This window comes from Anastrepha obliqua, chromosome 2 (assembly GCF_027943255.1).
Source record: "Anastrepha obliqua isolate idAnaObli1 chromosome 2, idAnaObli1_1.0, whole genome shotgun sequence".
NCBI lineage: Eukaryota > Metazoa > Arthropoda > Insecta > Diptera > Tephritidae > Anastrepha > Anastrepha obliqua.
The window spans coordinates 904,792-920,221 of NC_072893.1; the positions used below are offsets into that span (position 1 = coordinate 904,792).

General features: G+C 40.3%; 1 protein-coding gene across 1 annotated transcript; it reads right to left on the reverse strand.

The window, feature by feature from the left end:
* Positions 1-2,596: 2,596 nt before the first annotated feature.
* Positions 2,597-8,237, reverse strand: LOC129236883 (mucin-2). Its single transcript, XM_054871158.1, is given in 4 exon segments — positions 2,597-7,542; positions 8,039-8,098; positions 8,100-8,167; positions 8,213-8,237. Coding segments are annotated over 4 exon segments (4,914 nt in total). The 3' UTR covers positions 2,597-2,781.
* Positions 8,238-15,430: the final 7,193 nt, after the last annotated feature.

Consider the following 15,430-nt stretch of genomic DNA (forward strand, 5'->3'; position numbering starts at 1 on the left):
TTTTGTGCTTGACTACCGTTCGATAGTGCCAGGGCTTGAACCCCACAATGAGCATGAAACCAAAAATCATAAAAAATATTGTTTTCTGCGGTCGTCCCTCGACAGGCTAAGTGTATTTTTGGATTGAAAGAAGGTATTCATAAAAATACAAAGATGACATAAAGAAGGTACCATTCTCTACTGACATCTAGGCACCACTTTTGAAAGACTCTTTGGATACTTTGAAAATGCTTGTGGTCTCAGTTTGAAATCGTCTGCTATTAAATTCTTCAATTCGTAATTGCACTATAAAGTTTTCGTAATTATGGAATCTTTGTTAAATAAGTACTTTTTCATACTGACTTAAAACCCACTTGAAACGAAGGCGGTGCATTGTCACACTCGGTGATGCCCAACTAGCATCTTTCTTCCCAACTTCTGGCGTTCCCCAAGGTAGCATTCTACGTCTATTGATTTTACACTGCTTATTAATGACGTTAGTTCTCACTTTTGTTCACCAACTTTTTGTTATACGCTGATCCTTTGAAGATTTATTCAGTCGTTAAAATAACGCAGATATGATGAAATTTCAATTTAAGGTGGGCAATTTATATTTCTGCTTGAGATCACATCTTTCATTACCTCTTAAAGAATGCATTCATGCTTCTTTTTGATAAATCATGCAATTTAATAAAAACAGTATCGCCACTTGTAACTTGCAATGGGTTAAATAAATCAAGGATCTTGCTGTTGTATTAGCCGCTGGATCTTTATTCGCTGCGCTATGTCTATGTCGTTGTAAAAAATAAAATTATGTATCCGAAAATATGACAAAAAGATTTATAGTATATTTTCATTGGCTCAGGGTCCCAGTCACTCAACAAAATGAAGTTGTTCTCAATATACAATCTCAAGCACATTTTGTAGGGTTGAGTTTTCAAACCAATAACTTGGAAACACCCATAAATTCATAATTTTTTACAAAAAATACATCAGTTCCAACGTCAAGAACTACAAGGTTGTAATTCAGAAATATCTGTATTGATGTGGGCGTTTTTTTCGAATATGCTTCTATTTATTTATTTCCGGAAAGGTTAGATGAACGGTTATACGGTTAAAAATAAAAGTTGTGCAGATCATTAAAACACCAATTTGAAGTGCTTGTCTTGAATGTAATTTGAAATTTTTGTAATTTGATTTTGATGCAACGTTCACACATCTTGATGAGCCAGCATAAACTGAGGGAATTTGATGAATCAACCGCATACAACTCTGTTTTAATCAGCTACGGAAGTATTTACAAAACAAAAACATTTTATATTGTTATTAAAAAAAAAATGAAAATTAGTGCAGAGTGAAAATTCAATCAATAAGTACAAAATATATAAAAATTCAAATTCAAATTAGGAACAAAAATAAATTTTGCAACTTTTCATCGCTACTTGATAACAAGCTTGCACATTTTTACGGCCTGAACCTAAAATACGATAATCAGTAGATACGTGAGATACTTCTTCAGATATGTTCAGCCCATCTGTCGGGGTTTACTCAAATTATTATGACTTCTGTTGGTTTTTTCCCACAAAAATTTATATTTTTGCTAGTGTGGTCGTACGTCAGTCATCTTTGACACTTGTGAACTAGACAGCTGCAGAACACACACAAAAAAGCAATGGAGTTCGTAAAGGTCAAATAAAGATTTCCATCAAATTAAGCTTTTTATGCCGTAAAAAAATGATTCAAAAACAAAATTGGATGATGAATTCTGTGCCGCCTTGGACAATACTTGCAATCCAGTTCCTCGCGCCCTAAAGGTTATTTTGAATTTTTATTGCAAAGTCGGACTTGGTTAGTTCTAAAATCTACTTAATGCGCTGTTTTCGCAGGCATATATGTATGTATGTATCTTTATTTAATCTTACATGAAACATTTTTATTTAATAAGGAATTTTTTTAGGACTTTTGTTTTGTTTAGAAAAAAATGTTGTCTTGAAATTCGTGCTCGAACAACAATTTCGAGCAATAAGATTTATTAGTGCACCGTGTAGCTTCAAAATATTGTAAAATATACCGTAGAAAAAGAGAGTTGGGTGTAGTAATGATTTTCCACACTTAAGTCCTTATATACCGTGACGAGTAAAGCGGAATTTAATAGAGGGCTATAAAAAGAGCTTGAGCTGGTTTTTCGCTCAGAAAGGTCATAAATTCACACTGACACACTTTTTAATTGCCACATTAGTCGCTGGCGCGATAACAGATAGTAAAGCCAAGTCCTTTTCTAATTAATTTTTTTAACGCATTCAGTGTAATCAGTTTTATGCCCAATAGCATCTTGCGAGTGTCGGAAAAGAAGTCTTTCACAGAAAAAGTCCATTCAAATTCTATTGATGGGCGCTCTGCTTAGCGGTGTTTGGATATTCAAGTCAGTATTGGATGCAATCCTTAGTGCCATAACAGGGGATAAACTAATGCATCTTAGAATACAACCCATTAGCAATAATCAGCTTTTATAAATTCCTTGCAGCAAGCACGATTTCTACGCCAAAACGAGGTTTGGTAAGGGATAGGAAAAAATCTATAAACAGCCCAGAAATACAAAAATTTAGTAAAAAATAAATAGTGGATCAAACAAATTATTTATTACTAAGTAAAGGTACTTCTTTTACATTTTGAAATTATCATATGCATGCACATTTAATCTAAATTAAAAAAATTAGTTTCTATTGTTTCTCTAATATAGTGTAAAAACTGATTTGTAAATTTGATTCATTTGTAGCCAATATTTGAGAACTTCATCAGGAATCAGGCGAACTCTTCAATAAAATCTTCTTTGGACAAGCAATTAGCTTTCCGTTTGTCCACACACTTTTGTTTATCTGAGTCAAATCGCTTTCCGCTTTCGCAACGTAAATGAGCCAACTTTGTCTTATCCGACTTTTCCACACATCGATAATACTTTTTGCAATCTTTAGGATCTGGGTAAATTTCGTCTTCATCACATTTGCTCTCTTTGAGTTTCTTTAAGATTTTTTTAATTGTTTTCTTCTGCTCATCGGATGAATTATCGTCGTCATCATCGCTTTGTTTGCTATCAGCCTTATCCGTGTGCTCCTTAGAGTCATTGCTGTCTTTTGATTCCTTACTGTTACTTTTGGATTTGTCTTCCGAAGTTTCCTTGGACAAAGGCTTGTGACGTTTCACAGGGCGTATAACTTCGCCCGATTCTGTTTCTACTATTTCTTGGTTGCTATTTCCGCCTTTTTCTCTGGAGTCGTTTTTATCATTTGATTCTCTATTATCAGGTTTGAGTTTTTCCTCCACCGTGGTATCCTTTTTGGGGACATGCTTTCCAGGACTTAACTCAAGTGACTCGCTATCTTCTGCTTCCTCGCTTGGAGGATGAGGCTTGCTTGCCCACTCAGGTCGACTAGGCCTTACGTGATGTACTGGGAAATTAGATCCAAGACTCCATACATTATGCCCTTTGTCCTCCAATTGTGGAAAATTGGGTTGTCTAGGTAGTTGTGGAAAATCAGGTCCCCACGAATTACTGCCGGCATTACCATTCGCAATACTACCGTCATTATGACGAGGCGGTTGTGACCATATGGGGCGGATGGTACCTTTGGGCTCCCATGCAGTTTCAGGGATCCTTGGAACATTTGGTTTGGCTAGTATGGTCGGATTGCCTGACGAGCTAGGATATACAGTTGCGATTGGATTTAATGGCTTATTAGGTCTTAGTGGTGAAACACTAGAACCGGTAGAGGCATTGGGGCCCACAGAAGTACCAGGAACGACAGGATTATTCAGCTTCACTGGAGCGCTGGGATCGGCTGGAATATTTGGATAGACAGGTGCATTGGGATGCACTGACGAATTGGGCCCAGGTTGTTTATTTGGATTCAATGATGCGCTCGAATCGACTGGAGCACTTGGATTGGCAGGTGCATTAGCGCTCCCAGAAGTACCCGGAACGGTAGGTGCATTTGGATTCGCTGGAACGCTGGGATCGGTTGGAGTACTAGGAACGGCTGGCCCATTGGGATCCACAGGCTTATTGGACCCAGGTTGTTCGTTTGAATTCACTGTTGCGTTCGAATCGACTGGAGCACTGGGATTGGCAGATGCATTAGGGTCCACAGAAGTACCCGAAACGGCAGGTGCATTCGGATTCGCTTGAACGCTGGGATCGGTTGGAGTACTAGGAACGGCTGGCGCATTGGGATCCACAGGCCTATTGGACCCAGGTTGCTCGTTTGGATTCACTGATGCGTTCGAATCGACTGGAGCACTTGGATTGGGAGATGCATTAGGGTCCACAGAAGCACCTGGAACGACAGAAGCATTTGGATTCACTGGAGCGCTGGGATCGACTGCTGCATTGGGACCCACTGGCGAATTGGGACCAGGTTCATTTGGATTCAATGGTGAGTTCGAATCGACTGGAGCACTGGGATTGGCAGATGCATTAGGGTCCACAGAAGCACCTGGAATGACAGAAGCATTCGGATTCACTGGAGCGCTGGGATTGGCTGGAGTGTTTGGAGCGACTGGTGCATTGGGATCCACTGCCGAATTGGGGCCAGGTTGTTCATTTGGATTCAATGGTGAGTTCGAATCGACTGGAGCACTGGGTTCGGCAGGTGCATTAGGGTCCACAGAAGCACCTGGAACGACAGAAGCATTCGGATTCACTGGAGCGCTGGGATCGGCTGCTGCATTGGGATCCACAGGCTTATTGGGACCAGGTTGTTTATTTGGGTTCACTGATGCGCTCGAATCGACTGGAGCACTGGTACTGGCAGATGCATTAGGGTCCACAGAAGCACCTGGAACGACAGAAGCATTCGGATTCACTGGAGCGCTGGGATTGGCTGGAGTGTTTGGAGCGACTGGTGCATTGGGATCCACTGCCGAATTGGGGCCAGGTTGTTCATTTGGATTCACTGATGCGCTCGAATCGACTGGAGCACTGGTACTGGCAGATGCATTAGGGTCCACAGAAGCACCTGGAACGACAGAAACATTCGGATTCACTGGAGCGCTGGGATTGGCTTGAGTGTTTGGAGCGACTGGTGCATTGGGATCCACTGGCGAATTGGAACCAGGTTGTTCATTTGGATTCAATGGTGAGTTCGAATTGACTGGAGCACTGGGATCGGCAGGTGTATTAGGGTCCACAGAAGCACCTGGAACGACAGAAGCATTCGGATTCCCTGGAGTGCTGGGATCGCCTGCTGCATTGGGATCTACTGGCGTATTGGGACCAGGTTCATTTGGATTCAATGATGAGTTCGAATTGACTGGAGCACTGGGATCGGCAGATGCATTAGGGTCCACAGAAGCACCTGGAACGACAGGGTCATTCGGTTTCAGTGAAGCGCTGGGATCGGCTGGAGTGTTTGGATCGACAGGTGCATTGGGATCCACTGGCGAATTGGCGCCAGGTTGTTCATTTGGATTCAATGGTGAATTCGAATTGACAGGAGCACTGGGATCGGCAGGTGTATTAGGGTCCACAGAAGCACCTGGAACGACAGAAGCATTCGGATTTCCTGGAGCGCTGGGATCGCCTGCTGCATTGGGATCCACTGGCGAATTGGGACCAGGTTCATTTGGATTCAATGGTGAGTTCGAATCGACTGGAGCACTGGGATCGGCAGATGCATTAGGGTCCACAGAAGCACCTGGAATGACAGGGTCATTCGGTTTCAGTGAAGCGCTGGGATCGGCTGGGGTGTTTGGATCAACAGGTGCATTGGGATCCACTGGCGAATTGGCGCCAGGTTGTTCATTTGGATTCAATGGTGAGTTCGAATTGACTGGAGCACTTGGATCGGCAGGTGTATTAGGGTCCACAGAAGCACCTGGAACGAGAGAAGCATTCGGATTCACTGGAGCGCTGGGATCGGCTGCTGCATTGGGATCCACTGTTGAATTGGGACCAGGTTCATTTGGATTCAATGGTGAGTTCGAATCGACTGGAGCACTGGGATCGGCAGATGCATTAGGGTCCACAGAAGCACCTGGAACGACAGGGTCATTCGGATTCACTGCAGCGCTGGGATCGGCTGGAGTATTTGGATCGGCTGCTGCATTGGGATCCACTGACGAATTGGGACCAGTTTGTTCATTTGGATTCAATGGTGAGTTCGAATCGACTGGAGCACTGGGATCGGCAGGTGTATTAGGGTCCACTGAAGCACCTGGAACGACAGAAACATTCGGATTCACTGGAGCGCTGGGATCGGCTGCTGCATTGGGATCCACTGGCGAATTGGGACCAGGTTGTTCAATTGGATTCAATGGTGAGTTCGAATTGACTGGAGCATTTGGATCGGCAGGTGCATTAGGGTCCACTGAAGCACCTGGAACGACGGAAGCATTCGGATTCACTGGAGCGCTGGGATCGGCTGCTGCATTGGGATCCACTGGCGAATTGGGATCAGGTTGTTCATTTGGATTTAATGGTGAGTTCGAATTGACTGGAGCACTTGGATCGGCCGGTGTATTAGGGTCCACAGAAGCACCTGGAACGACAGGGGCATTCGGATTTACTGACGCGCTGGGATCCTCTGGCGAATTGGAGCCGGGTTGTTCATTTGGATTCAATGGCACATTCGAATCGACTGGAGCACTGGGATCGACAGGGGCGTAGGGGTCGACTGGAACAGTGGTGCCAGGTAGTACTGAATCGATCGGATTACTAGGATCAATGGTAGTGTTAGTATCATCTATATCCGATATGGTCGTTTCAGAAACCTGGACTTCAAGTGTTGTCATTTCCACAGGGATAGGTGTTGTTTCTATTACAGGTCCTGTCTCCAAAGGAGTATTACGGTTGGGTGGAATACTAATGTCGGTAGTTTCAGTTGGATTCAATGTATTATAAGCCTCTGAAATGGTGGTAATTTCAGTGCCTTCATTCTGAAGAGCAGTTGTGTCAGCAGGAATAGTTGTCGTTGTTTCTTGATATACAGTAGCGTCCTTCAGACTATTAGGATCAACCGATGATTTTGGTTCCAGTGTGGAATAAATTATTTCTGTTGTTACTTGATCCGTTGAAGCATCTGTAACCGAATTTGGGCCATCTGTCAGAAATGTGGTCCATATAGGGCCATCGGCGGCAGTGGTTGTGTCAACAGGAATATTCGGTTGTTCTTGAGTTACCACGGATGTTCGAGGTGCTGGGGTTGACGTAGTATCCGGCATCACACTCGTGGGTTCGGAATTTGAAGAAATAATTGGAGAAGGTCCCTCCGTCGAAATGGAGTTAAGTGGGCTTTGAGATGTGACTTTTAGAGGCACAATTTGAGGAGCTGCTGTGAACGACTTAAGAGGTATGCAAATCTCTACTCCATCGTTTACGCAGCGGTGGTTAGGGGGACACTGAATGGCATTGCCTGTCGCAAAGCTATTACCTTGAGCATCTACTTCACATCCTTTATAGTTTAGGGGACCAACACACACGTTTGCTTTACCATAACAGTTGATGCCTTGTATTGAAATACCGTTGTCAATTGAAAATCTTCCTTGTTGCGCCCTTGCTGCAGACGCGAACTGCGAAAGAAAATTAAAACTCTATTAAAGTAATTGCAAATGTGTAGCAAATCGTTTGTTGATATTAAGTTTTCGTGTATGGGTGTATTGATTTGGTCAAAACAAGCATTGACCGACACATTCTGATTTAACCGAAACTTGTTTTGTGGGTTCAGTAAAGATGAGAAAGAAAACCTTCAGTTCTATTGAAACTAGAAGCTTTTTGTTTATTTCACTATTTCTATTAAATAAAAATACTTTTTGTCGAAAATCGAGTTCGCTAAAGTTGAAATTTCGTAACACAACATTTTCCCATGATATTTGCATAAGCCCGGTTCGATTAGGATCACTACACTTATTTGCTATCCATGCAATCCATTACTTCCTGCCGTTAAATAACTGTCAATTAATTTGTGTTTTTAAGGCTTTAGATAAACTGTATGGCAACTTTCTTTCAATACACTTTTCCAACACACGAATAACTGTTATTACTTTTGAGATTAATTGAAATATTTACTAGTAGTAGCAGTGCTAATTTGGTGAGCTTTGTCGTAATCATCGTTGGGTTCGTAAGTTGTTTCGTTACTAATGAGTTGCTGTGGAAGCTTTGGCCTTTTATGCAAAAATTTTATCTGAGGAAATTTCACTCAACTTAATTGTCAAGATAAGACCGAAAAACTTGCGTGCTAACCTTTTTGGCGAATTAGTGCAAACATTGCTCGAGATAAGACCGATATCTAGCCGAACGTATGCGGATGCCTTGATGAGCTCGAGGATTTATGATGCTGCAGTTAGTTAGTTGAATTACTTTGACTTGTTTCCCAGCTTTTTCGAAATAAAATAAAATAGAATGAATTTATAATTTATCAGCTAGATAAGATTATAGGTATTGGAGTTTTGTATACTCTCTTAAGTGCATACGTAATAAAATATCGCCGAGATGCATCTTTCTGTTACCAGCCAAGTGATTCATTGCAGCTGCTTATATGCGTATATTGTTGATGAATATGTTTTGCTGGGGTTACCGAAAGTATTTACACCCATACATTTTACGTGAAACATGTACGTACATAGTCTTGACATAAATTCTGTGACAAATTTTACATTGCATATACATATATATATATATTTTTTTTTTATCTGAGGAAATATAAATATATATGTATAATTGGCGCGTACACCCTTTTTGGGTGGTAGGCCGAGCTCCTCCTCCTATTTGAGGTGTGAGTCTGGATGTTGTTTCACAAATGGAAGGTCCTACAGTTTCAAGCCGACTCCTTGCGGCTGATATTTTTTATGAGGAGCTTTTCCATGGCAGAAATACACTCGGAGGCTTGCCATTGCCTGCCGCAGGGCGACCGCTATTAGAAAAAAATTTTCTTCATTTTGATCTTTCGCCGAGATTCGTAGGTTCGAATTCTCTCTGAATTACGAATGGTAGTCACGCACCAACCCATTCGCCTACGGCGGCGGCACACGGCGAGAACGAATTCGCAGAAAAAAGTTCCGTTATTTTTGCTTTTGTTTGTATGCATGGCCTACTCATAAATTAATCGCTTGTTAACATTGGAGTGGAAATCTCAGGAAAATCGCATTGCAATCGTTCTTCCCAAACTTCTGAGGTAACAGACAGAAAACGAAGTGGTCATCCTCGCGTGGTTTGAACCAGTGCAGCCATAAAAGCCGTTCGAGAAACTATTCGGAGAAGCAGAAAATCATGTCCGGGGAAGGAATGTATTAACCAGATCCATGTCAAGAAGAAAATGTTTGAAGAAAATTGGTCTCGACAAATGCAAGCAGCTTCTTCGGTGGCAAGCGGTCAACGGCCATGAAAATATTCTGGCTTCAAAGCCACAAAGATTGACTGGAAGTCCAAGTCTGAATCCATTGGACTACAATTTGTGGTCAGAATGGGAGAGCAGGGCTTGTCGAAGGCTGCACAGAAATTTGGATAGTCTCAAACAATCTTTGGTTCGAGCAGCGACGTCAGCGTCCATGGAAACCGTGCGTGCTGTAGTAGAATGGCCTAATCGTTTGAAGGCTTGGTGACCATTAAAATCATTAAAAAAAGTATTACGATGCATATCTATAACGGACTTAACTTGTAACAGAACTTATGGCAGGGCTAAGAACATACTTTTACTTTACTTTTTCATTCAAAATATTTTCATCCGTTCCTTGTATCGTTTTTTCATTCCTTGAAATATACCAGGTAGCCTCCGTTGCTCGCAGCGATTCCTGTTGAATCTCTTCAATAGATTCAAAGCCGTGCCCTCGGAGCAATCTTTTGTGTTCGGGAAATCGCCGCGTCAAGAGAGTGGAACTAACAGAGCATAGAGCTAGCGGAAAATAATCTTAAAAAATCAACTGAGAAAGTAGAAGTAATATTGAAATATGAACAATACCAGTTTCCATTAAGTAGGTGTACCCGTTGGTCCCAGAATCCCTAAAACGTGATACTATAGAATAAACAGAACAATTCCAAAGAGCTCTTACCACTATTAACTCAATTTAAGGTACATATAATATTTGTGCATATTGCTATGAGTCACTGAGTCAGAAGAAAATAATGTTTGTTTGTTATCTCAGCACAGAGTAAATATTTTGCGAGTTTAATGACGTCACTATGACATACTAAATCAGTATGATAGACGCACGCTTGGTTGGTTACATATGCAATATTGTTTGTCCATTAACTTGTCGCAAAATGTCAGATTAGACGGCGGTGAACGCGAGTAGGAAACTTCGTTTGCACTGAATTCAAAACCATGATAATTTAGCGTTTATTTTTTTCCACAAACTCAGAATTAGTTAAGTTTTTAAAAATAAGTTTAATAGAACTAGTCTCCTCGCGTGCCCCGTTGGCTAGCTTTAGTTCAAATTTATCTCAATAGTCTCTCTCGAACGTTGAAGTTTGTAAGTTTGTAATCAATACAAACGGAAAAGAACAAATCAGTTTTTGGATTTTTCCAATCTTTTCAAAAACTATTATATTTTCGAAGCGCCTTTATTGAATATCACCTCCTTCTGTTCTTCGAAATGTTGAAGTTTTTAGAAAAAGTCAATGAAACTAATCAACTTGGCTGCACTAAATTTTGTAGAGAAACACGTGCCCTTCGTCTCAGCGCTTAGATTTAAAAGTATGGCGCTATGGAAAGAGCGGTGGTTTGACCACGCCTCTATTTTGCACACTCTGAATAGTAGCAAAAGAGAAATCTACTATTTATTCTTAGACTCATCTTCGGCAGATTCTTCAAGACGAGCATACCGTCAATGAGATGGTTCCAAACTAAGCGATAAGGCTGGCTATTGAATATATTCGAAGGAATTAATAGTTGAAATATCCGTTCGACTACCAGACACTGCCGCATCTATCAGGACGAAGTTCTAGCTATAAAAGAAGTCGCCGCCATAGCCGAATGGGTTTGTGCGTGAGTACCATTCGGTATTCACAAAGAGAACGTTGGTTCGAATCTCGGTGAAACACCAAAATTAAGAAAACGTTTTTTCTAATAGCGGTCGCCCCTCGGCAGGCAATGTCAAACCTCCGAGTGTATTTCTGCCATGAAAGAGCTCCTCATAAAAAATATCTGCCGTTCGGAGTCAGCTCGAAACTGTAGGTCCCTCCATTTGTGGAACAACATCAAGACGCGCACCACAAATAGGTGGAGGAGGTCGGCCAAACACCCAAAAAGAGTGCACGCGCCAAGTATATAAATATATATGTATCTATGGTAACTATGCATGCCGTAACAAAAACTACTATAAATATTTTCCTGGGCAGCCGGGTGGCCATTAAATCAATGAATGCGGCAACACTAAGACCAAAGACTGCACAGAAATGCAGAAACGCAGTGTCGTATTCAAGGTCAGCCTTAATTGCGTTCTGGGGCACAGAGATATTGAGGGAAATTGAAATACCGATGAGGTAGCCAGTGAAGGTACTAGTCTTCAATTGCTCAGTGATAGAATCGTTCGGTAACCTCTGGCCATGAACAAATTAATAGTTAAGATAACATTAACCAAGGGGCATGGACAGATGAAGACACATGTGTATCAGCTGAACTACGAAGATCGCAAATAAATAAGAAAACTACAAAGGGACTGCTTAGCCTTTCAAGAGAGGATATCTCGAAGGTCGTGGCGCGTATAACTGGTAATTGGCTGCTTGGCAGGCATTCCCTGAGACTAGGAGTTTTCTCCCATGAATATTGTAGAAATGAGGAAGAGGATGAAACAGTTGATCACTTCCTTAGCCTTAGCTAAAATTAGAGAAGTTTTTCTAGGCTAGGGATGCGAACAATCCTGCGTTCCATAAGAGCTAAAAATGGTTCCACGAGAAAAATAAATGAGGTTCCCATGTCGTAAGTATCGAGGCATCACCACGGACCTGAATGGTCTAAGTGTCGTCGTACAGACCGAGTTCCACCATAACCTAATGAAACTGATGGTTATTTTATTCGACAAGAAGGGTAAGAATGAAAATTTTGCAAATAATTCTTGATATGAGGAAGTCAAAATTGTTCGGTAAGGAAATTATAAGAACATTCCATGACCCGTTATTCGCTCTCAATGAATTTGACAGAAACAGCTTCTGAGTTGATGCAATTCTTAATATTTGTTTAGATTTTCTGTTTAACTAAAAACTTGTTTCTTTCAACAAATCATGGTTAGCACTTCACTACCCTCCTCCTTATAAGGTAATTGAGCCCAAATAAAGCCTTAATTGCGTCCTTTCTTATTGAGGTGACACACTGAACATGGCATAGCACTTGCAGTTGGCAAATTTGACTAAAATTGTATCTACACAAGTCGGCCACTTTTATTTTGTCGTGGCTACCCTATTATAAATGTTTGGAAAGTTTTTAAATCAATTTCCCCGCTTGAGGCGCAAGGCAAAATGCAAATGCGTGCATTAAAGGTAACAGCCCTTATTCTATTCAGAATTGATCTCACTATAAACTCACCTACCGGTTCATCTGTTCGCTTATTTAAAGTCATTATGGATGAATTGTCTTTGTTTCTAAACTAAAGTTGCCTTCTGATATATAAAAAAACTATTTGTTCAAAAAACATATGAAAATGTTCATTTACGTTGCTATAAATTATTTCATTTTACCAGTGAATACAATAAAGTATTGGATTCGTTATACGATCGATTGCATTGCTTTCTTTGTCTTTTCTTTGGTTTTCGGTTAATATATATATTAGATGACATTAGGGGACCTGGTGGTCTAGAAATTTCAAAAAATCGATTTTTTGGTTGAAAAAACCCGATTTTACGAACTTTTTTTTCAAAAGTGCGCCATTTTGTCGATTTGTTCTAGTTTCGACCATAACTGCACTCTTTTTGATTAAGAATCTTCTTGAATTTTGTGTTTCAGATGAGTAGAAGTCTCGAAATCTTCTACGCCGACCGGGTTCGATTTTTCGAGAGGGTCATCTTCAGCGGCATTTTTATAATAATAAATATTGTTTCAAAAGTAAAAAAAAAATTTTTTTGTATGCTCAATAAATGTAGGTACTAATAAGCCCGAAAAGTTGAAACATCGTTTTTTAAATTTTTAATGGCAAAAAAAAAAGTCGTGAAAATAGGTCAAATATTCGTGCTCTAGAGCAATAACTAAAGAACTACTATACAAAAAAAAACATCTCTCTTCACATATCGTTTGGGGAAAAATAAATCCATTATTTTTGCGTAAAATTTTCGCGCTAACGGTTTAAGAAGGTTTTACGGTCGACTTTGGATACGACTACTAATATGTCAAGCAACTTCGATTAGTTCTGTGATTTTATTGACATGTTCGACATTTTCTTAAACATCAAAAATGCCTGAACGGAATCGACGAAATCTACTCATAAATTGCCGTAATTTGCTGTTACAGTATCGGCACCATAAACCCCATTCACAATTTCAGCGGCCTGCCTTGCATTTTCGCCTTTATCTCTTTGTTGACATACCCTGTAAATCCCAGCTAAATGAAACAAACAAAAAACAGCAATTGAATTACTCCAAACTAATATTATCGCTCCTAGTCAGAGTGTAGTTGTTTAAAAGTATTTTATTCAAGTTCAAAGGATATTTTTACACCTCTCAAATTATATGAAAAAAGTATATAGATTTGTACACTTCTTTTCGCTTAAAACCCTTTTTTGTTTTTGTTTTTCAAAAATACAAAACCGCGTTCATCGTAAACCGGTTGTTGCACGGTGTCCACTTCACATAGTGCCATTTACATTTTCTATTTTTATTACATTTCTGTATTTTAGATAGAATCACTAAGCTGCTCACTCAAAAAAAAAAAAAAACAAAAAAAATTTAAATAAATAAATAAAAAAAATCTTTCTACCTCAAAATATAATTTTCTTCACCTGCGTCGTAATTCACTTATGAGGCTGAACAACGAAGCACCAACATAAAAATACAGATATTCATAATTTTTAGAAAGTAGTGCTCGCAAATACTCTATTTCAAGATTTGCTACGCAGGGTATGTACGTACATACGTAGGTATATGTTTACTGACATGCTTTTCAAATCTATACAAATGTAAATATTGTATGAGTTAGCGCACCTCCAATGGCTGGCATCTCTGCGGGCCCAGGCTTATCTCGCGAGCAAACATTCACATGAGCTTGAGTCAATTGGACGTCGCTGACGACTATTCTGTTGCTGTTCAAGTTGACTAATGACAATATTTGAGCTTCGGGAAATAGGAGTGTAGTATTGTTGCTTTATATATTTTTACTATCGTCTGCGACTAATTTGTTTTAATTTATTTTTTAACTAAAATTACCAAACTATTTCTACAGAAAATGATTAAACTGCAGCAAATTTAGACACATTGCGTTTTAATTTTTCAAGCTGCTTTACATTTCGCAGCCAACATTTGCACGGCATAAAAGTTGGGTGCAAATATTTGCTAACTGCCACACAAATCGTATGGTGCGCACGCCATGTGCCGTGACGTGCAGCTGAAAAAATAAGCCTCCTCTAAACAAAGTGATCAAAATTGCATACTTACGCACGCATACATATGTATTTGCATACAAACACAACATTAGGACTCCTAGAGCGGTGCGCTGACCCTCATAGGGATGCTCTGAAACGTATCCCCAAGGCGCATATCCGTCAAAGAAAAGCGCCTTCTATCTGTACTTTTCGTTTAAACTATACTCGCGGTAAGACGGACTTCAATCTGAGACGAACCAAATCAAAATGTACTGGTCGAGTTCCGAGAAATGCTCCTACTTTTCGTCGCTTAAGACAATCTCGCTTAAGGCGAACTTACATAAGCAAGTCAATGTCTCTGGGAATGATTTGCCGAATCAGCAAAAGTCATTATATCTTATAGCCTAAGCAATGGCTGTCTGCGTACCCTGTTTGTTCTAAAGGCTGTTTATAAGTTGTTTAAACCTTTTAAGATTAAATTCTTTCTTTAAGAACTTTGCGTGCCGTGGTCTCAAAATGTGCCAGCTTTTGTCCTGTAGCTTCTTCTTTCCTCATCTGCACTTTTCTTTGTTGGTTCTTACCCATTATTTTTAAAGACATGACTTCTTTTGTTAATACACCAGGTACTGGGTGTTATGTAAGTTGAATGCGTTCACGCCCTACCCAACTATTGAGGATTTAACCTCAAAGATGTGTGAAGCCTTGAGTGCACACTTACATTCGCATAGAGTGGCCATCCGCTCACAGTGGAAGTCTCTCTGCAGATTTATCTCAACAGACAGACTGCTGGGATACCCTTTCGGTCGGAAGATGCTGCTCATCAGCATCAACGTCAATGCTTTCAGTGGACTTCGAACAAAATATTCTTCTAGAGATTCGTCTCAAAAACGAAGGTGCTCCTGTTCGTTTTACTGTCTAATTCAACGTTGAATCGATTTTCGAAATTGATTATCTTTAC